This window comes from Heterodontus francisci, chromosome 49 (genome assembly GCF_036365525.1).
Source record: "Heterodontus francisci isolate sHetFra1 chromosome 49, sHetFra1.hap1, whole genome shotgun sequence".
NCBI lineage: Eukaryota > Metazoa > Chordata > Chondrichthyes > Heterodontiformes > Heterodontidae > Heterodontus > Heterodontus francisci.
In genome coordinates, this window is record NC_090419.1 from 12,608,277 (window position 1) to 12,625,773 (window position 17,497).

Consider the following 17,497-nt stretch of genomic DNA (forward strand, 5'->3'; position numbering starts at 1 on the left):
GAGCTGAACATCCTGAGCAACATGACTGAATCCGAGCTACAAGACAAGCGCCATGTTGGACACTGACTGCCAATGGAACACGTCCTGGAAGTAGGTGCCACAGAGTCAGTTTCAAAAATCCATAAATCAATATTTCACAATTAATAAATCCATTAATTAATCAACCAATCAACAACAGTCACCGTCAGTCCACTATCCAATTTAGCCCCATGTCAGCAATGACAGCAGTTCAAAGTTCTCAACAGTCACCTGACCTCTCACCTCCTTCCCATTCTGTCCATCCGGCATATTGTGGCTCCCTCGGTAATGTGACAGAGAGAGAGACAGAGACAGAGACAGAGAGAGAGAGAGAAGGAGAGAGAGAGAGAGACAGAGAGTGTGTGTGAGAGAGAGACAGAGAGAGAGAGAGACAGAGAGAGAGAGAGAGAGACAGAGAGAGAGAGAGAGAGAATGAGAGAGACAGAGAGTGTGTGAGAGAGACAGTGTGTGTGAGAGAGAGACAGAGAGAGAGACAGAGAGAGAGACAGAGAGAGACAGAGAAAGACAGAGAGAGAGACAGAGAGAGAGAAAGAGAGAGAGAAAGAAAGATAGAGAGAGAGAAAGACAGAGAGAGAGACAGAGAGAGAGTGTGAGAGACAGAGAGTGTGTCAGAGAGACAGAGAGAGAGAAAAAGTGAGAGAGAGAGAGAAAGGCAGAGAGAGAGAGACAGAGAAAGAGAGAGAGAGAGAGAGAGAAAGAAAGAAAGTGACAGAGAGAAAGAGGGAGACAGTGAGTCAGATAGACGGAGAGAGAGACAGAGAGAGACAGACAGAGAGGCATAAAGAGAGAGACAAAGAGAGACAGAGAGACAGAGACAGAGAAACAACGAGAGACAATGAGAGAAACAAGGACAGAGTCAGAGGGAGAGAGACTGAGGGAAAGAGAGACAGAGACAGGTAGAGATGCATAGAGAAAAAGAGAGAGACAGAGGGAGAGAGAGTAACAGTAGGAGAGAGAGAGAGACAGAAACAGAGATGCAGAGAGAGAGAGAGAGAGACAGAGACCGAGCGAGAGAGAGAGACAGACAGACAGAGAGAGAGACAGAGAGAGAGACAGAGAAGGATTGGGGTGGAGAGATCAATGGGTGAAGATGGAGGTGAGGAGTGAGCAGTGGGTTTTCGGGAGCCCGCTCGTGCTCCGTGGGTTCACCCGCTGGCTGCTTCCCCCATAATGCACCACCTCCCCACCGGCTGAAATAACCCCGGAACAATTCCCAATCCTTTCCCCTTGAAGGACTCTCAATAATTCCCAATGAGGCGGAGGTGAAAGGGGCTCCTGTCAAATCTTTCTTCCAGAAAAAAAAAAGCCGGGGCGAAATAGATAGCCGGGGATTTCCAGATCCTTCTCCCTTTTGTTCCTCGAAACTGTCCAGAGGTCCCGGTGGGAAAGACGGCCTCGTGACAAGTCCGGACCGCACTGGGCCAGGCATTTCCCCAATTCGACACCCGGATTGCCCCCATCTCTTCGAATACAATAAAGCCCAAGGCCAACCGGAGAGGGGTCAACCCTGCCGCCATTTTGTGACATCCACCGCCTCCCCCCGCCCCCCCCCACCCCCCCCCAACGTCTTGGAGGGCCTCCTTCGCTCCCGAATTTGGTTCCCGTTGGCAACGCTCCGTCGCGAAGTGAAATGGCCCGTCTCCAATTTAATGTCCGACGAGCACTGATGCCGAAGCATCTGTGAGTGGCACAAGAGGGCAACCCGTCAATCTCCATCTCAATTGGGCTGTCCGCTAGGCGATTGGCCGTTTGGGTTTTTGGCAGGGTTGGGGAGTCTCCCGTGCCCCCTTTCGTCAGGGTTTCTGCAGGCCTGGCGACAGAATCACTGGGGTGGACAGACCGTCCACACTGGGGCCCGTGACGTGCGACTGGCTGTTGAATGCAGAAGGGAACTGGAAAATAGAGAGAGAGAGAAAGAGAGCGGTCATCCGAATCTCCGCTGGCACCCATCCATGCACCCCCCTGGTCCTGTTCACCCATCACTCACTCCCACTGCCCCCTGTACTCGTACCCGGGGTACAAACCCGACTTTCGGATTCGTAGCAGCTCAATGGGACCCTGTTCTCACCTTGTGGCTCAGCAGACTCCAGGATCGGACGCTGATCAGGAGCAAGAACCCTGACCCATTTCCACCCCACGCCCCTCCCCCCCCCCCCCCCCCCCAACCCTCCCCCGTTCTGGGATATGGAGGCCAGTAGTAGCTATGCCCATCCCCCACCCCATGAGCCCGGCACCAGACGCCTTGGCCCTTCTCCTGGTGTCCCTGCACTGTGTGGCCTCGCCCTGGTGTCCCTCCACCGTGGGGCCTCACCTGGTGTCCCTGCACCGTGGGGCCTGCCCTGGTGTCCCTGCACCGTGGGGTCTCACCTGGTGTCCCTACACCGTGGGGCCTCGCCCTGGTGTCCCTGCATCGTGGGGTCTCACCTGGTGTCCCTACACCGTGGGGCCTCGCCCTGGTGTCCCTGCACCGTGGGGTCTCACCTGGTGTCCCTGCACCCTGGGGCCTCGCCTGATGTCCCTGCACCCTGGGGCCTCGCCTGATGTCCCTGCACCGTGGGGCCTTGCCCTGGTTTCCCTGCACCGTGGAGCCTTGCCCTGGTTTCCCTGCTCCGTGGAGCCTTGCCCTGGTGTTCCTGCACCGTGGGGTCTCACCTGGTTTCCCTGCACCGTGGGGCCTTGCCCTGGTGTCCCTGCACCGTGGAACCTCGCCCTGGTGTTCCTGCACCGTGGAGTCTCACCTGGTTTCCCTGCACCGTGGGGCCTTGCCCTGGTGTCCCTGCATCGTGGAACCTCGCCCTGGTGTCCCTGCACCGTGGAGCCTTGCCCTGGGTTCCCTGCACCGTGGGGCCTTGCTCTGGTTTCCCTCCACCGTGGGGCCTTGCCCTGGTGTCCCTACACCGCTGGGCCTCGCCCTGGTTTCCCTGCACAGTGGGGCCTCGCCCCGGAGTCCCTGCACCGTGAGGCCTCGCCCTGGTGTCCCTGCACCGTGGGACCTCGTCCTGGAGTCCCTGCACCGTTGGGCCGCGCCCTGGTGACCCTACACCATGGGGCCCCGCCCTGGTGTCCCTGCACCGTGAGCCTCGCCCTGGTCTCCCTGCACTGTGGGGCCTTGCCCTGGTGTCCCTGCACCGTGGAGCCTTGCCCTGTTGTTCCTGCAGCGTGGAGCATTGCCCTGGTTTCCCTGCACCATGGAGCCTCGCTCTGGTGTCCCTGCACTGTGGGGCCTTGCCCTGGTGTCCCTGCACTGTGGGGCTTCGCCCTGGTGTCCCTGCACCGTGGGGCCTCACCTGGTTTCCCTGTACTGTGGAGCCTTGCCCTGTTGTTCCTGCAGCGTGGAGCATTGCCCTAGTTTCCCTGCACCATGGAGCCTTGCTCTGGTTTCCCTGCACCGTGGGGCTGAGCCCTGGTGTCCCTCCACCATGGGACCTCGCCCGGGTGTCCCTGCACCGTGGAGCCTTGCCCTGGTGTCCCTCCACCATGGGGCCTTGCCCTGGTGTCCCCCCACCGTGGGGCCTTGCCCTGGTGTCCCCCCACCGTGGGGCCTTGCCCTGGTGTCCCTCCACCGTGGGGCCTCGCCCTGGTTTCCCTGCACAGTGGGGCCTTGCCCTGGAGTCCCTGCACCGTGGAGCCTCGCTCTGGTGTCACTGCACCTTGGGGCCTCGCCCTGGTGTCCCAGCACTGTGGAGCCTCGCCCTGGTGTCCCTGCACTGTGGAGTCTCGCTCTGATGTCACTGCACCTTGGGGCCTCGCCCTGGTGTCCCAGCACTGTGGAGTCTCGCCCTGGTGTCCCTGCACTGTGGAGCCTCGCCCTGGTGTCCCTGCACTGTGGAGTCTCGCCCTGGTGTCCCTGCACTGTGGAGCCTCGCCCTGGTGTCCCTGCACTGTGGAGTCTCGCTCTGGTGTCCCTGCACTGTGGAGCCTTGCTCTGGTGTCCCTGCACTGTGGAGTCTCGCTCTGGTGTCCCTGCACTGTGGAGTCTCGCTCTGGTGTCCCTGCACTGTGGAGTCTCGCTCTGGTGTCCCTGCACTGTGGAGTCTCACCCTGGTGTCCCTGCACTGTGGTGTCTCGCCCTGGTGTCCCTGCACCGTGGGGCCTCACCCTGGTGTCCCTGCACCGTGGAGCCTCGCTCTGGTTTCCCTGCACCGTGGAGCCTTGCCGTGGTTTCCCTGCACCGTGGGGCCTCACCCTGGTGTCCCTGCACCGTGGAGCCTCGCCCTGGTTTCCCTGCACCGTGGGGCCTCACCTGGTTTCCCTGCACCGTGGGGCCTCACCTGGTGTCCCTGCACCGTGGAGCCTTGCCGTGGTTTCCCTGCACCGTGGGGCCTCGCCCTGGTGTCCCTGCACCGTGGGGCCTCACCTGGTTTCCCTGTACTGTGGAGCCTTGCCCTGTTGTTCCTGCAGCGTGGAGCGTTGCCCTAGTTTCCCTGCACCATGGAGCCTTGCTCTGGTTTCCCTGCACCGTGGGGCTGAGCCCTGGTGTCCCTCCACCATGGGACCTCGCCCTGGTGTCCCTGCACCGTGGAGCCTTGCCCTGGTGTCCCTCCACCATGGGGCCTTGCCCTGGTGTCCCCCCACCGTGGGGCCTTGCCCTGGTGTCCCCCCACCGTGGGGCCTTGCCCTGGTGTCCCAGCACTGTGGAGTCTCGCCCTGGTGTCCCTGCACTGTGGAGCCTCGCCCTGGTGTCCCTGCACTGTGGAGTCTCGCCCTGGTGTCCCTACACTGTGGAGCCTCGCCCTGGTGTCCCTGCACTGTGGAGTCTCGCTCTGGTGTCCCTGCACTGTGGAGCCTTGCTCTGGTGTCCCTGCACTGTGGAGTCTCGCTCTGGTGTCCCTGCACTGTGGAGTCTCGCTCTGGTGTCCCTGCACTGTGGAGTCTCACCCTGGTGTCCCTGCACTGTGGTGTCTCGCCCTGGTGTCCCTGCACCGTGGGGCCTCACCCTGGTGTCCCTGCACCGTGGAGCCTCGCTCTGGTTTCCCTGCACCGTGGAGCCTTGCCGTGGTTTCCCTGCACCGTGGGGCCTCACCCTGGTGTCCCTGCACCGTGGAGCCTCGCCCTGGTTTCCCTGCACCGTGGGGCCTCACCTGGTTTCCCTCACCGTGGGGCCTCACCTGGTGTCCCTGCACCGTGGAGCCTTGCCGTGGTTTCCCTGCACCGTGGGGCCTCGCCCTGGTGTCCCTGCACCGTGGGGCCTCACCTGGTTTCCCTGCACCGTGGAGCCTTGCCGTGGTTTCCCTGCACCGTGGAGCCTCACCTGGTGTCCCTGCACCGTGGAGTCTCGCCCTGGTGTCCCTGCACCGTGGGGCCTCGCCCTGGTGTCCCTGCACCGTGGAGTCTCGCCCTGGTGTCCCTGCACCGTGGGGCCTCACCCTGGTGTCCCTGCACCGTGGAGCCTCGCCGTGGTTTCCCTGCACCGTGGAGCCTCGCCCTGGTTTCCCTGCACCGTGGGGCCTCACCCTGGTGTCCCTGCACCGTGGGGCCTCACCCTGGTGTCCCTGCACCGTGGAGCCTCGCCCTGGTTTCCCTGCACTGTGGAGTCTCACCCTGGTGTCCCTGCACCGTGGAGTCTTGCCCAGGTTTCCCTGCACCGTGGGGCCTCACCTGGTGTCCCTGCACCGTGGAGCCTCACCCTGGTGTCCCTGCACCGTGGAGCCTCGCCCTGGTGTCCCTGCACCGTGGAGTCTTGCCCAGGTTTCCCTGCACCGTGGGGCCTCACCCTGGTGTCCCTGCACCGTGGAGCCTCACCCTGGTGTCCCTGCACCGTGGAGCCTCGCCCTGGTGTCCCTGCGCCGTGGAGTCTTGCCCAGGTTTCCCTGCACCGTGGGGCCTCACCCTGGTGTCCCTGCACCGTGGAGCCTCGCCCAGGTTTCCCTGCCCTGCACTATAATAATCAATGGCTGCATTGACCCAGCCTTGCCCCATGGCACCCATCACCCACGCAGCCTCTCCCGCAGGATACACTTACCTGAAAGAGTTTTGCAGGACTCTGGGGGGCGATGGGACTGAGTGTGCTCCAGAAGTGGATGGTTGGAGGGAGTGCATTCGGAGTGAGCAGCACTGGAGTCTGTCAGAGAGAAACACAAAGATCCTTAACGAACTGCCCGCTCCTGGAAAGGTGATCACAAAATGTTAAATGACTCGCGGAATACAGGCCATTCGGCCCCTCTCGAGCCTGTTACACGAGAACAGGAGGAGGCCCATTCAGCCCCTCAAGCCCGCTCCACCATTCCCCAGCTTCCCGTCTTTTCGAAAATGCCCCGATCTATTTTTCCAAAGGGGATGACCTCCCATTCCCCCGCGTTGAATTCCATCTGCCGCAGTGTTGCCCCCTCACTTTATTGATCGATGCCCCTTTTCCATTTCCTGCTCCCACCTTGACTATTTACTGTGCCCCTGAGCTTCGTCTGGTCGGCCAACTTGGGTGTATTGACAACACAGAAACAGGCCATTCGGCCCATCTGCTCCGTGTCGATCTTTCTGCTCCACATGACCCTCCTCCCACCCCCTACTTCATCTCCCCCCATCACCATATCCTTCTATTCCTCTCTCCCTCGTGTGTTTATCCAGCTTCCCCCTTAAATACATTGATACTATTCACCTCAACCACTCCCTGTGGGAGCGAGTCCCACATTCTCACCACTCTCTGGGGAAAGGAGTTTCTCCTGAATTCCCCATCGGATTTATTACTGACTGTCTTATATTGATGGCCCCCCGAGTTCTGGTCTCCCCCCACAAGTGGAAACATCTTCTCTACGTCTACCCGATCGAAACCCCCTTCATCATTTTAAAGACCTCTATCAGGTCACCCCTCAGCTGCCTCTTTTCTAGAGCAAAGAACCCCCTTTGCTGATAGTTACTTCTCGGTTCCGGGATCATCCTCGTAAATCTTTCTATGCACCTTCTCCAGAACTGTGCACATTGGCTCCAAGTGTGGTCTAACCAAGGTTTGATGCACGTTATGGGTTATGGGGAAAGAGAAATGGGGAGTGGAGTTAACTGGATAGTTCTTTCAAAGGGCTAGCACAGGTGCAATGGGCCGAATGGTCTCCTTCTGTGCTTACAAGGGGTTGGGGGTATGGGGCAGTGGGATGTCTTACGTACCAGCGAATGTGAGGTGATGACGGTAGGTGTCAGTGTGCTGGTGGCACTGATAGGGGACAGGAAGTTGGCCAATGAAGTGGGGTTCAGCTTGTCGGGGGAGGGGCTGTGTTGGGTGGCGGGAGAGCCTGGCGATCCCAACTCCAGGTCCTTGGGCTTTCTGGTCTTCGGAGGCTGCCTGCTGGCCGACGGGGGCGCCTGCTGGGTCTCTCCGGCCTGGGCCCTCTCTGAGGTCACCATGGCGACCAGGCCCTGCGCCTCGTCTTCCTCCTCCGGGCCTTTCGGGGAAGGTTCCAGCACCACCACCACCGGCGAACTCTGAACTCCGACCTCGGCCACCGCCTCCTCCTCCTCCTCCTCCTCCTGCAGCAGGCCCTGGGGGGAGGGTCCCAGCACCACCACCACCGGCGAACTCTGGACTTTGACCTCGGCCTCCTCCTTCTCCTCCACCACCAGGCCTTTCGGGGAAGGTTCCAGCACGACCACCACCTGTGAACTCTGACTGTTGACCCTGGCCTCCTCCTCCTCCTCCTCCTCCTCCTCCTCCTCTTCGTCCACCTCCCCCTCTTCCTCTGCCTCCTCCTCCCCGTCGACCCTGGCTTGATTTTGCAGGGACTGGATGGTGAAAGTGGAGTACAGGCCCGAGCGCATGTAGTCATTCCGACTGCTCTGTGACTTCCAGCCGCCTCGCGCCGCCTTCCCGAGGCAGCCTGGACCCTCGCTCGCTGGCTTGGCCGACGGGAGATCTTCCGGAACATTCCCCTGCTTCTTGGCCTCCTCCCTCGGCATCTCGGTGATGCCCGGGTCTGGATAGGACACGAACCTGTAAACAAACTTCTGTCCACTGACTTTCTTGATGATGTTCTGTGAAACAGCCGCAAAAACACAAAGTTACAATGAGAGAATTCCACAGGCAGGAAGTACAAAGCATAGAAATTATGTCAAACTTGTATCAAAGCTCAGTTAGACCACACCCGGAGCACTGTGCACAGTTCCGGTCTCCATATCCCTCAGTTAGACCACACTCGGAGCACTGTGCACAGTTCCAGTCTCCATATCCCTTAGTTAGACCACATTCGGAGCACTGTGCACAGTTCCAGTCTCCATATCCCTTAGTTAGACCACATTCGGAGCACTGTGCACAGTTCCAATCTCCATATCCCTTGGTTCGACCCACACTCGGAGCACTGTGTACAGTTCCAGTCTCCATATACCACAGTTAGACCACACTCGGAGCACTGTGCTCAGTTCCGGTCTCCATATCCCTTGGTTAGACCACACTCTGAGCACTGTGTACAGTTCCAGTCTCCATATACCACAGTTAGACCACACTTGGAGCACTGTGCTCAGTTCCGGTCTCCATATCCCTTGGTTAGACAACATGCGGAGCAGTGTGCAAAGTTCCAGTCTCCGTATCCCTCAGTTAGACCACACTCGGAGCACTGTACACAGTTCCAGTCTCCGTATCCCTCAGTTAGACCACACTCGGAGCACTGTGCACAGTTCCAGTCTCTGTATCCCTCAGTTAGACCACACTCGGAGCACTGTGCACAGTTCCAGTCTCCGTATCCCTCAGTTAGACCACACTCGGAGCACTGTGCACAGTTCCAGTCTCCGTATCCCTCGGTTAGACCACACTCGGAGCACTGTGCACAGTTCCGGTCTCCATATCCCTTGGTTAGACCACACTCGGAGCACTGTGCACAGTTCCAATCTCCATATCCCTCGGTTAGACCATACTCGCAGCACTGTGCACAGTTCCAGTCTCCATATACCACAGTTAGACCACACTCGGAGCACTGTACACAGTTCCAGTCTCCATATCCCTCGGTTAGACCATACTTGGAGCACTGTGCACAGTTCCAGTCTCCATATACCTCGGTTAGACCATACTTGGAGCACTGTGCACTGTTCCGGTCTCCATATACCTCGGTTAGACCACACTTGGAGCACTGTGCACAGTTCCAGTCTCTATATGTTAAAAGGGATATGGAGGCACTGGAAAAAGTGCAAAAAGGATTTACGAGGATGATCCCAGAACTGAGAGGTTATAACTATCAGGAAAGATTGAGCAGTCTGGGGGGCTCGTCTCTCTAGAAAAGAGAAAGCTGAGGGGTGACCTGACAGAGGTCTTTAAAATGATGAAGGGGGTTTCGATCGGGTAGACGTGGAGAAGATTTTTCCACTTGTGGGGGAGACCAGAACTAGGGGGCCATCAATATAAGACAGTCAGTAATAAATCCAATGGGGAATTCAGGAGAAACTCCTTCCCCCAGAGAGTGGTGAGAATGTGGAACTCGCTCCCACAGGGAGTGGTTGAGGTGAATAGTATCGATGTATTTAAGGGGGAAGCTGGATAAACACACGAGGGAGAAAGGAATAGAAGGATAGGGTGATAGGGGGAGATGAAGTAGGGGGTGGGAGGAGGGTCATGTGGAGCAGAAAGATCGACACGGAGCAGATGGGCCGAATGGCCTGCTCCTGTGCAGGAATATTCCAGGTATTTCAATGTACTCGTCACTGGGCTGGAATGAAGGATATTGGGAAATCTCCCAATCTAACTCATTACCTGGAGAGCAGAACAACCGTGGAACTGTTCCCCTCCATTAGCTTCCTGTTCCTCCTACACACTTACTCTATAACCTCAGCCCTTCCACTGGTGTCCCTCCACTGTGGGGCCTCAGCCCTTCCCTGGTGTCTCTCCACCAAGGGGCCTCAGCCCTTCCCCTGGTGTCTCTCCACCATGGGGCCTCAGCCCTACCCCTAGTGTCTCACCACCGTGGGGCTTTGCCCTGGTCTCTCCACCATGGGGCCTCAGCCCTTCCCCTGGTGTCTCTCCAAAGTGGGGCCTCATCCCTTCCCCGGTGTCTTTCCACCATGGGGCCTTGCCTTAATGTCTCTTCACCGTGGGGCCTCATCCCTTCCCCTGGTGTCTCTCCACCGTGGCGCCTCGCCCTGGTGTCTCTCCACCGTGGGGCCATGCTCTGGTGTCTCTCCACCATGGAGCCTTGCCCTGGTGTCTCTCCACCGTGGGGCCATGCTCTGGTGTCTCTCCACCATGGAGCCTTGCCCTGGTGTCTCACCATCGTGTGGCCTCGCCCTGGTGTCTCTCCACCATGGGGCCTTGCCCTGGTGTCTCTCCACCGTGGGGTCTCGCCCTGGTGTCTCTCCACCGTGGGGCCTCGCCCTGGTGTCTCTCCACCGTGGGGCCATGCTCTGGTGTCTCTCCACCATGGAGCCTTGCCCTGGTGTCTCACCATCGTGGGGCCTCGCCCTGGTGTCTCTCCACCGTGGGGCCTCGCCCTGGTGTCTCCCCACCGTGGGGCCTCGCCCTGGTGTCTCTCCACCGTGGGGCCTCGCCCTGGTGTCTCTCCACCGTGGGGCCTCGCTCTGGTGTCTCTCCAACGTGGGGCCTTGCTCTGGTGTCTCTCCACCATGGGGCCTTGCCCTGGTGTCTCTCCACCGTGGGTTCTTGCCCTGGTGTCTCTCCACCGTGGGTCTTTGCCCTGTGTCTCTCCACCGTGGGGCCTCGCCCTGGTGTCTCCACCGTGGGGCCTTGCTCTGCTGTCTCTCCACCATGGGGCCTTGCCCTGGTGTCTCTCCACCGTGGGGCCTTCGCCTGGTTTCTCTCCACTGTGGGACCTCGTCCCGTCCATGATTGTCAGAGTTTCCCCGAGCTTCCGATAGACCCTTACCTTATCGTAGTAATACCTCAGGGCCCTGCTCAGTTTGTCGTAGTTCATGTTGGTCTTGTTCTTGCGCAGCCCCCACAGTCGAGCAACCTTCTCGGCGTCGAGCAGTTTGAACTCGCCGGCGTTGGAGGTCCAGGTGATGAGGTGCTCACTTTGTTTCTCCTCTAGAAGCTGCAGCAGGAACTGCCAGAGGGTGACCGAGGGGTCCATCACTGACGGGGAACAGGAAGTTGCCCATTAGTGGGACGTCCACTTGTGTTAAACTCTCACCCTCACCCCCAGCCCCCACAATCCCACACCTCAAACACACCCCCTCCAACTCACCAGCCACATCCCTAACTCCCCATCCCCCCACCGCCCCCCACTACCCCCTCACTGCTCCAGTGTTCTCACACTTCCCAGGGAGGTGGCAGATTCAACAGAAACAACTCAGACACGAATGGCTCCATCTCTCTTGTCCCACTCCCTTTCTCTCTCTCTTCCCTTCCTCTCTCTGTCTCCCTATCTCTCTCTCCACTCCCTCCTCCTCCTCTCTTTCTCCTCCCTCTCTCTCTTCCCGCTTTCCTTCCTCTCTCTCTCTCCTCCCTCTCCTTCTGTCCTTGCTCTCCACCCTCACCCTCTCTCTCTCTCTCCTCTCCCTCCAACGCCCTCTCCCTCCTTCTCTCTCTCCGCTCTCTCTCTCTCCCTACCCCAGTCTCTCTCTCTCCGTCCCTCAATATTTGTCTCTCCTTTCCCTACCTTCTTCCCGCTTCCCTCTCTCTCCCCCATCTCTTTCTCTGTCCATCCCTCTCTCTCTCTTCTCCCTCTCTCCCTCCCTCTCTCTCCCCCAGTCTCTCTCCCTGTCCCTCTCTCTTTGTCTCTCCTCTCCTTTCTTTGCTCTCTCTCCCTCAGTCTCTCTCTTCCTCCCCCAGGTCCTCTCTCTCTCTCTATCCCTCCCTCCCCATCTCTCCTCTTCCTCCCTCCCTCTGTCCCTCTCCCTCCCCCATTCTCTCCCTACGTTCCTCCCTCTGTCTCTCCCCTCTGCCTTCTCTCTTGGTCCCCCTCCCTCCCCAGTCTCCCTCTCTCCGTCCCTCCCTCCCTCTCTCCTTCTCCCTCCCCCAGTCTCTCCATTTCTGTCCCTCCCTCTCAGTCTCTCCTCTCCCCCTCCCTCTCTCCCCTAATCCCTCTCTCCCTCTCCCAACCCGTCTCTTCCTCTCTGTCCCGCCCTCTCTGGCTCTCCTCTACCCCCTGCCTCTCTCTCCCCCAGTCTCTCCCTCTCTCTCTGGCTCTCCTCTCCCCCCTGCCTCTCTCTCCCCCAGTCTCTCCATCTCTCTCTGTCTCTCCTCTCCCCCCTCCCTCTCTCTCCCCTCCCTCTCTCCCTCTCCCAACCCCAGTCTCTTCCTCTCTGTTCCTCCCTCTCTATCTCTCCTCTCCCCCCTCTCTCTCTCCCTCTCCTCCCACAATCTCTCCCACTCCATCCCTCCCTCTCTGTCTCCCCTCTCCCTCTGCCCCCCTCCTCCTCCCATTCTCTGGTTATTACGGTACCTCTCTGCACCTACTGTGCTCTGAAGGTTTGTAAGATGATAATTTTCTCCTCACACTCAGTCACATGCTCCAGTTCTATCGCAGCTCCTACTGAAACTGGCCGACGTGATAATTGGGTGTTTAGAAATGAATCATTTCAATAACAATCGTCCTGCAGACGGAGACACCCGCCTCCACCCTCGCCCTTGCCTGCTCTCCTCACCTCACCCACTGCTCAGTGGGTGTCATTCTAAACCGGAAATCAGAGGCCCTGGGTTAGATCTCTGCGCTCCTCCAATTCCGGCCTCTTGATCATCCCCCGATTCCCATCGCTCCACCATTGGCGGCCGTGCCTTCAGCTGCCTGGGGCCCTAAGCTCTGGAATTCCCTCCCTAAACCTCTCCGCCTCTCTCTCTCCTCCTTTAAGACGCTGCTTAAAAACTGACCTCTTTGACCGAGCTTTCGGTCGCCCGTCCCTGATATCTCCTGATGTGGCTCAGGGTCAAATTCACACTACTGTTAGAGGGTCAGTACTGAGGGAGTGCCGCACTGTCGGAGGGTCAGTACTGAGGGAGCACCGCACTGTCGGAGGGTCAGTACTGAGGGAGCACCGCACTGTCGGAAGGGTCTGTACTGAGTGAGTGCTGCACTGTCGGAGGGTCAGTACTGAGGGAGTGCCGCACTGTTAGAGGGTCAGTACTGAGGGAGCGCCGCACTGTCGGAGGGTCAGTACTGAGGGAGCACCGCACTGTCGGAGGGTCAGTACTGAGGGAGCACCGCACTGTCGGAAGGGTCTGTACTGAGTGAGTGCTGCGCTGTCGGAGGGTCAGTACTGAGGGAGCACCGCACTGTCGGAGGGTCTGTACTGAGGGAGCACCGCACTGTCGGAGGGTCAGTACTGAGGGAGCACCGCACTGTCGGAGGGTCTGTACTGAGGGAGCACCGCACTGTCGGAGGGTCTGTACTGAAGGAGCGCCGCACTGTCGGAGGGTCAGTACTGAGGGAGCGCCGCACTGTCGGAGGGTCTGTACTGAGGGAGCGCCGTACTGTCGGAGGGTCAGTACTGAGGGAGCACCGCACTGTCGGAGGGTCTGTACTGAGGGAGCACCGCACTGTCGGAGGGTCAGTACTGAGGGAGCACCGCACTGTCGGAGGGTCTGTACTGAGGGAGCACCGCACTGTCGGAGGATCAGTACTGAGGGAGCGCCGCACTGTCGGAGGGTCAGTACTGAGGGAGCACCGCACTGTCGGGGGGTCAGTACTGAGGGAGCACCGCACTGTCGGAGGGTCTGTACTGAGTGAGTGCTGCACTGTTGGAGGGTCAGTACTGAGGGAGCATCGCACTGTCAGAGGGTTAGTACTGAGGGAGCGCCGCACTGTCGGAGGGTCAGTACTGAGGGAGCGCCGCACTGTCGGAGGGTCAGTACTGAGGGAGCGCCGCACTGTCGGAGGGTCAGTACTGAGGGAGCACCGCACTGTCGGAGGGTCAGTACTGAGGGAGCACCGCACTGTCGGAGGGTCTGTACTGAGGGAGCACCGCACTGTCGGAGGGTCTGTACTGAGGGAGCACCGCACTGTCGGAGGGTCTGTACTGAGGGAGCACTGCACTGTCGGAGGGTCAGTACTGAGGGAGCACCGCACTGTCGGAGGGTCTGTACTGAGGGAGCACCGCACTGTCGGAGGGTCTGTACTGAGGGAGCACCGCACTGTCGGAGGGTCTGTACTGAGGGAGCACCGCACTGTCGGAGGGTCAGTACTGAGGGAGCACCGCACTGTCGGAGGGTCTGTACTGAGGGAGCACCGCACTGTCGGAGGGTCAGTACTGAGGGAGCGCCGCACTGTCAGAGGGTCAGTACTGAGGGAGCACCGCACTGTCGGAGGGTCAGTACTGAGGGAGCACCGCACTGTCGGAGGGTCTGTACTGAGTGAGTGCTGCACTGTTGGAGGGTTAGTACTGAGGGAGCGCCGCACTGTCGGAGGGTCAGTACTGAGGGAGCGCCGCACTGTCGGAGGGTTAGTACAGAGGGAGCGCCGCACTGTCGGAGGGTCAGTACTGAGGGAGCGCCGCACTGTTGGAGGGTCAGTACTGAGACAGCGCCGCACTGTCGGAGGGTCTGTACTGAGTGAGCGCCGCACTGTCGGAGGGTCAGTACTGAGGGAGAGCCGCACTGTCGGAAGGTCAGTACTGAGGAAGCGCCGCACTGTCAGAGGGTCAGTACTGAGAGAGCGCCGCACTGTCGGTGGGTCAGTACTGAGGGAGCGCCGCACTGTCGGAGGGTCAGTACTGAGAGAGCGCCGCAGTGTCGGTGGGTCAGTACTGAGGGAGCGCCGCACTGTCGGAGGGTCAGTACTGAGGGAGCGCCGCACTGTCGGAGGGTCAGTACTGAGGGAGCGCTGCACTGTCGGAGGGTCAGTACTGAGGGAGCGCCACACTGTCGGAGGGTCTGTACTGAGTGTGCGCCGCACTGTCAGAGGGTCAGTACTGAGGGAGCGCTGCACTGTCAGAGGGTCAGTACTGAGGGAGCGCCGCACTGTCGGAGGGTCAGTACTGAGGGAGCGCCGCACTGTCGGAGGGTCAGTACTGAGGGAGCGCCGCACTGTCGGAGGGTCAGTACTGAGGGAGCGCCCCACTGTCGGAGGGTCAGTACTGAGGGAGCGCCCCACTGTCGGAGGGTCAGTGATGAGGGAGCGCCGCACTGTCGGAGGGTCAGTACTGAGAGAGCGCCGCACTGTCGGAGGGTCAGTACTGAGGGAGCGCCGCACTGTCGGAGGGTCAGTACTGAGGGAGCTCCGCACTGTCGGAGGGTCAGTACTGAGGGAGCGTTGCACTGTTGGAGGGTCAGTACTGATGGAGCGCTGCACTGTCGGAGGGTCAGTACTGATGGAGCGCTGCACTGTCGGAGGGTCAGTACTGAGGGAGCGCCGCACTGTTGGAGGGTTAGTACTGAGGGAGTGTTTCAGGTTGCCCTCTCAGGTGGATGTCAAAGATCCCACGGTCACTATTGGAAGAAAAGCAGGGGGTGTGGGAGGAGGGGGCGGGGGGAGGACCTCTCCCAGTGTCCTGGGGCCCATATTTATCCCTCAAGCAAACATCAGGAAAACAGATGATATGGGCCATTCCTCTTCCACCCGCACCCCCACTCCCAGTGCTCAACTCCATTGCCTCCGCAGCGGAGTGTGTGATTTTGGAGGGGGTTTAAAATACCGCATCTCCCCAACCCTACCGGACACATACACACACAGACACACACACACAGACACACACATACAGACACACACACACACACAGACACAGACACACATACACACACACACATACAGACACACACACAGACACATACACACACAGACACACACATACACACACACAGACACACACACACAGACACATACACACACAGACACACACACACACAGACACAGACACACATACACACATACAGACACACACACATACAGACACACACACAGACACACACATACAGACACAGACACAGACACACAGACACACACACATACAGACACACACATACAGACACACATACACAGATGTACACTTACCGGACACAGCCGGGTCCATGCGGGTCAGTTGCCTCTTGGCCACTGCAAGTGACCAGACATCTCCATGAATGTGTGAATGGGAAATAACTCGTGTCAATTTCACAGCATCGGGTCGGGCCTCGTTCAGGAAGAAAAGGGGAGAAAGTGGGTGGGTTGGGAGGGAGGGAGGGCGGGCGGGGGTTAAACTGATAAATAATGGGGCAGGGTGAAGGAATGAGGGAGGGCAGGGGGATGAAACATGCACCCGGACAGGTGGAGAGCGGCAGTTTCAGCACTGTGGACAGCTCCAGGTATTTAAAGGGACACTCACTCTCTCTCTCTCGACATGTCGCAAATTTCAATTGGATACATTTCCCACTCCTGACGTGCTCCAAGCGTCAGTACCTCACACTGTATCCTAACCTGGTCTCTGTCTCTGTTCCCCCGACACCCCCCCCCACCCCCAAAAAAAACCCCTCCCCTTTTCCCTCTCAGGGCGGGGAGAGATCTAATATATGGCTGATTTTTTTTCCAATATTGCTAGCTTTTCTGGGTCTGTTTTTGAAGGCAGGACCTCCCCTTCTCTCTCTCTTTCTCCCTTTCCAAATACACACACACACGCACACGCAGGCTAAGACTATTCGAGGGAGGCAGAGGCTGAGGAGGAGGAGGGTGAGACTGAGGCAGGTGAGGGGGCGTGCGGGCCTGGATTCTGGGGGTGGGGTGGGGGGCTCGAACCCCACGGCCTCCTGACACAGAGGTGTGATCAGGACACACCGGGAACCCTACCGAGGTACACCCTGCCTGAGCCCCGGGGGTGCCGGGGACAACTGGTGGACCGCTGGGTGTTGAGAGATGTGCCCAGTCTGGGCAGGGAGGAGGATGAGGTTGGGGGGGGGGGGGGGGGGGGGGCGGGATTGCACCAGGGGAATTGGTTTAAAAAGGGAGCACAGAGGAGCAGATCAGGCTGCTTAAGTGTGAGTGTGGGGGCAGCTCCTTATGCAATCAGGATGGTGTGGTTGCAGAATTAAACACAAAGGCATCAGACACCTGACAAGAAGGTTCACAGGTTTGTTGGCAGCATCCATGAATCCCCATGGCAACGGTACAGCACAAAAGGCGAGCGACTAGTCAAGGACCCATTACCATGGCAATGCCCCACTCTCTCGGTCCCGAAGCCGGAGGATGATTGACCTCCCCCTACCATCCCTGATCCCCACCCGTGCAGCTTCCACCAACACCCACTTGACTGTTCCTGCCCACTCTCCCATTAGCTTGACCACAATGGTCACTGAACTCCAACAGATCAGCAAGATCCCATTCTCAGCACGCCGCGGGTGAGCTGATTTCCAGTCAGGATGCAGTTGAGGAGAAGGGCGGTGTTGGGCTTCAATTGGCCTCAGTGCCCTGGGTTCGGGGCGAGCGACGGGCGGAAGGGGTAAGGAGTCAAGGTTCCCGCTCCTGAAGACGGGGAGGTGGGGGGGGGGGGGGGGAGATGCCTCCCATGGTCGAATATCCAGCCAGCCAACAGCCAGCATTTATTGCCCATCCCTAATTGCCCCTTGAGAAGGTGGTGGTGAGCTGCCTTCTTGAACCGCTGCAGTCCTTGTTGGGTAGGTACACCCACA

At 59.1% G+C, this 17,497-nt stretch overlaps 1 protein-coding gene across 1 annotated transcript; it reads right to left on the reverse strand.

Moving 5' to 3' along the window:
- Positions 1-1,832: 1,832 nt before the first annotated feature.
- elk1 (ETS transcription factor ELK1) lies at positions 1,833-11,036 on the reverse strand. Its single transcript, XM_068024314.1, has 4 exons — positions 10,830-11,036; positions 7,138-7,998; positions 6,002-6,100; positions 1,833-1,931 (listed from the first exon to the last, which is right to left on the reverse strand). Exons 1-4 carry the CDS (start codon positions 11,034-11,036, stop codon positions 1,833-1,835), a joined length of 1,266 nt encoding a protein of 421 aa, XP_067880415.1.
- Positions 11,037-17,497: the final 6,461 nt, after the last annotated feature.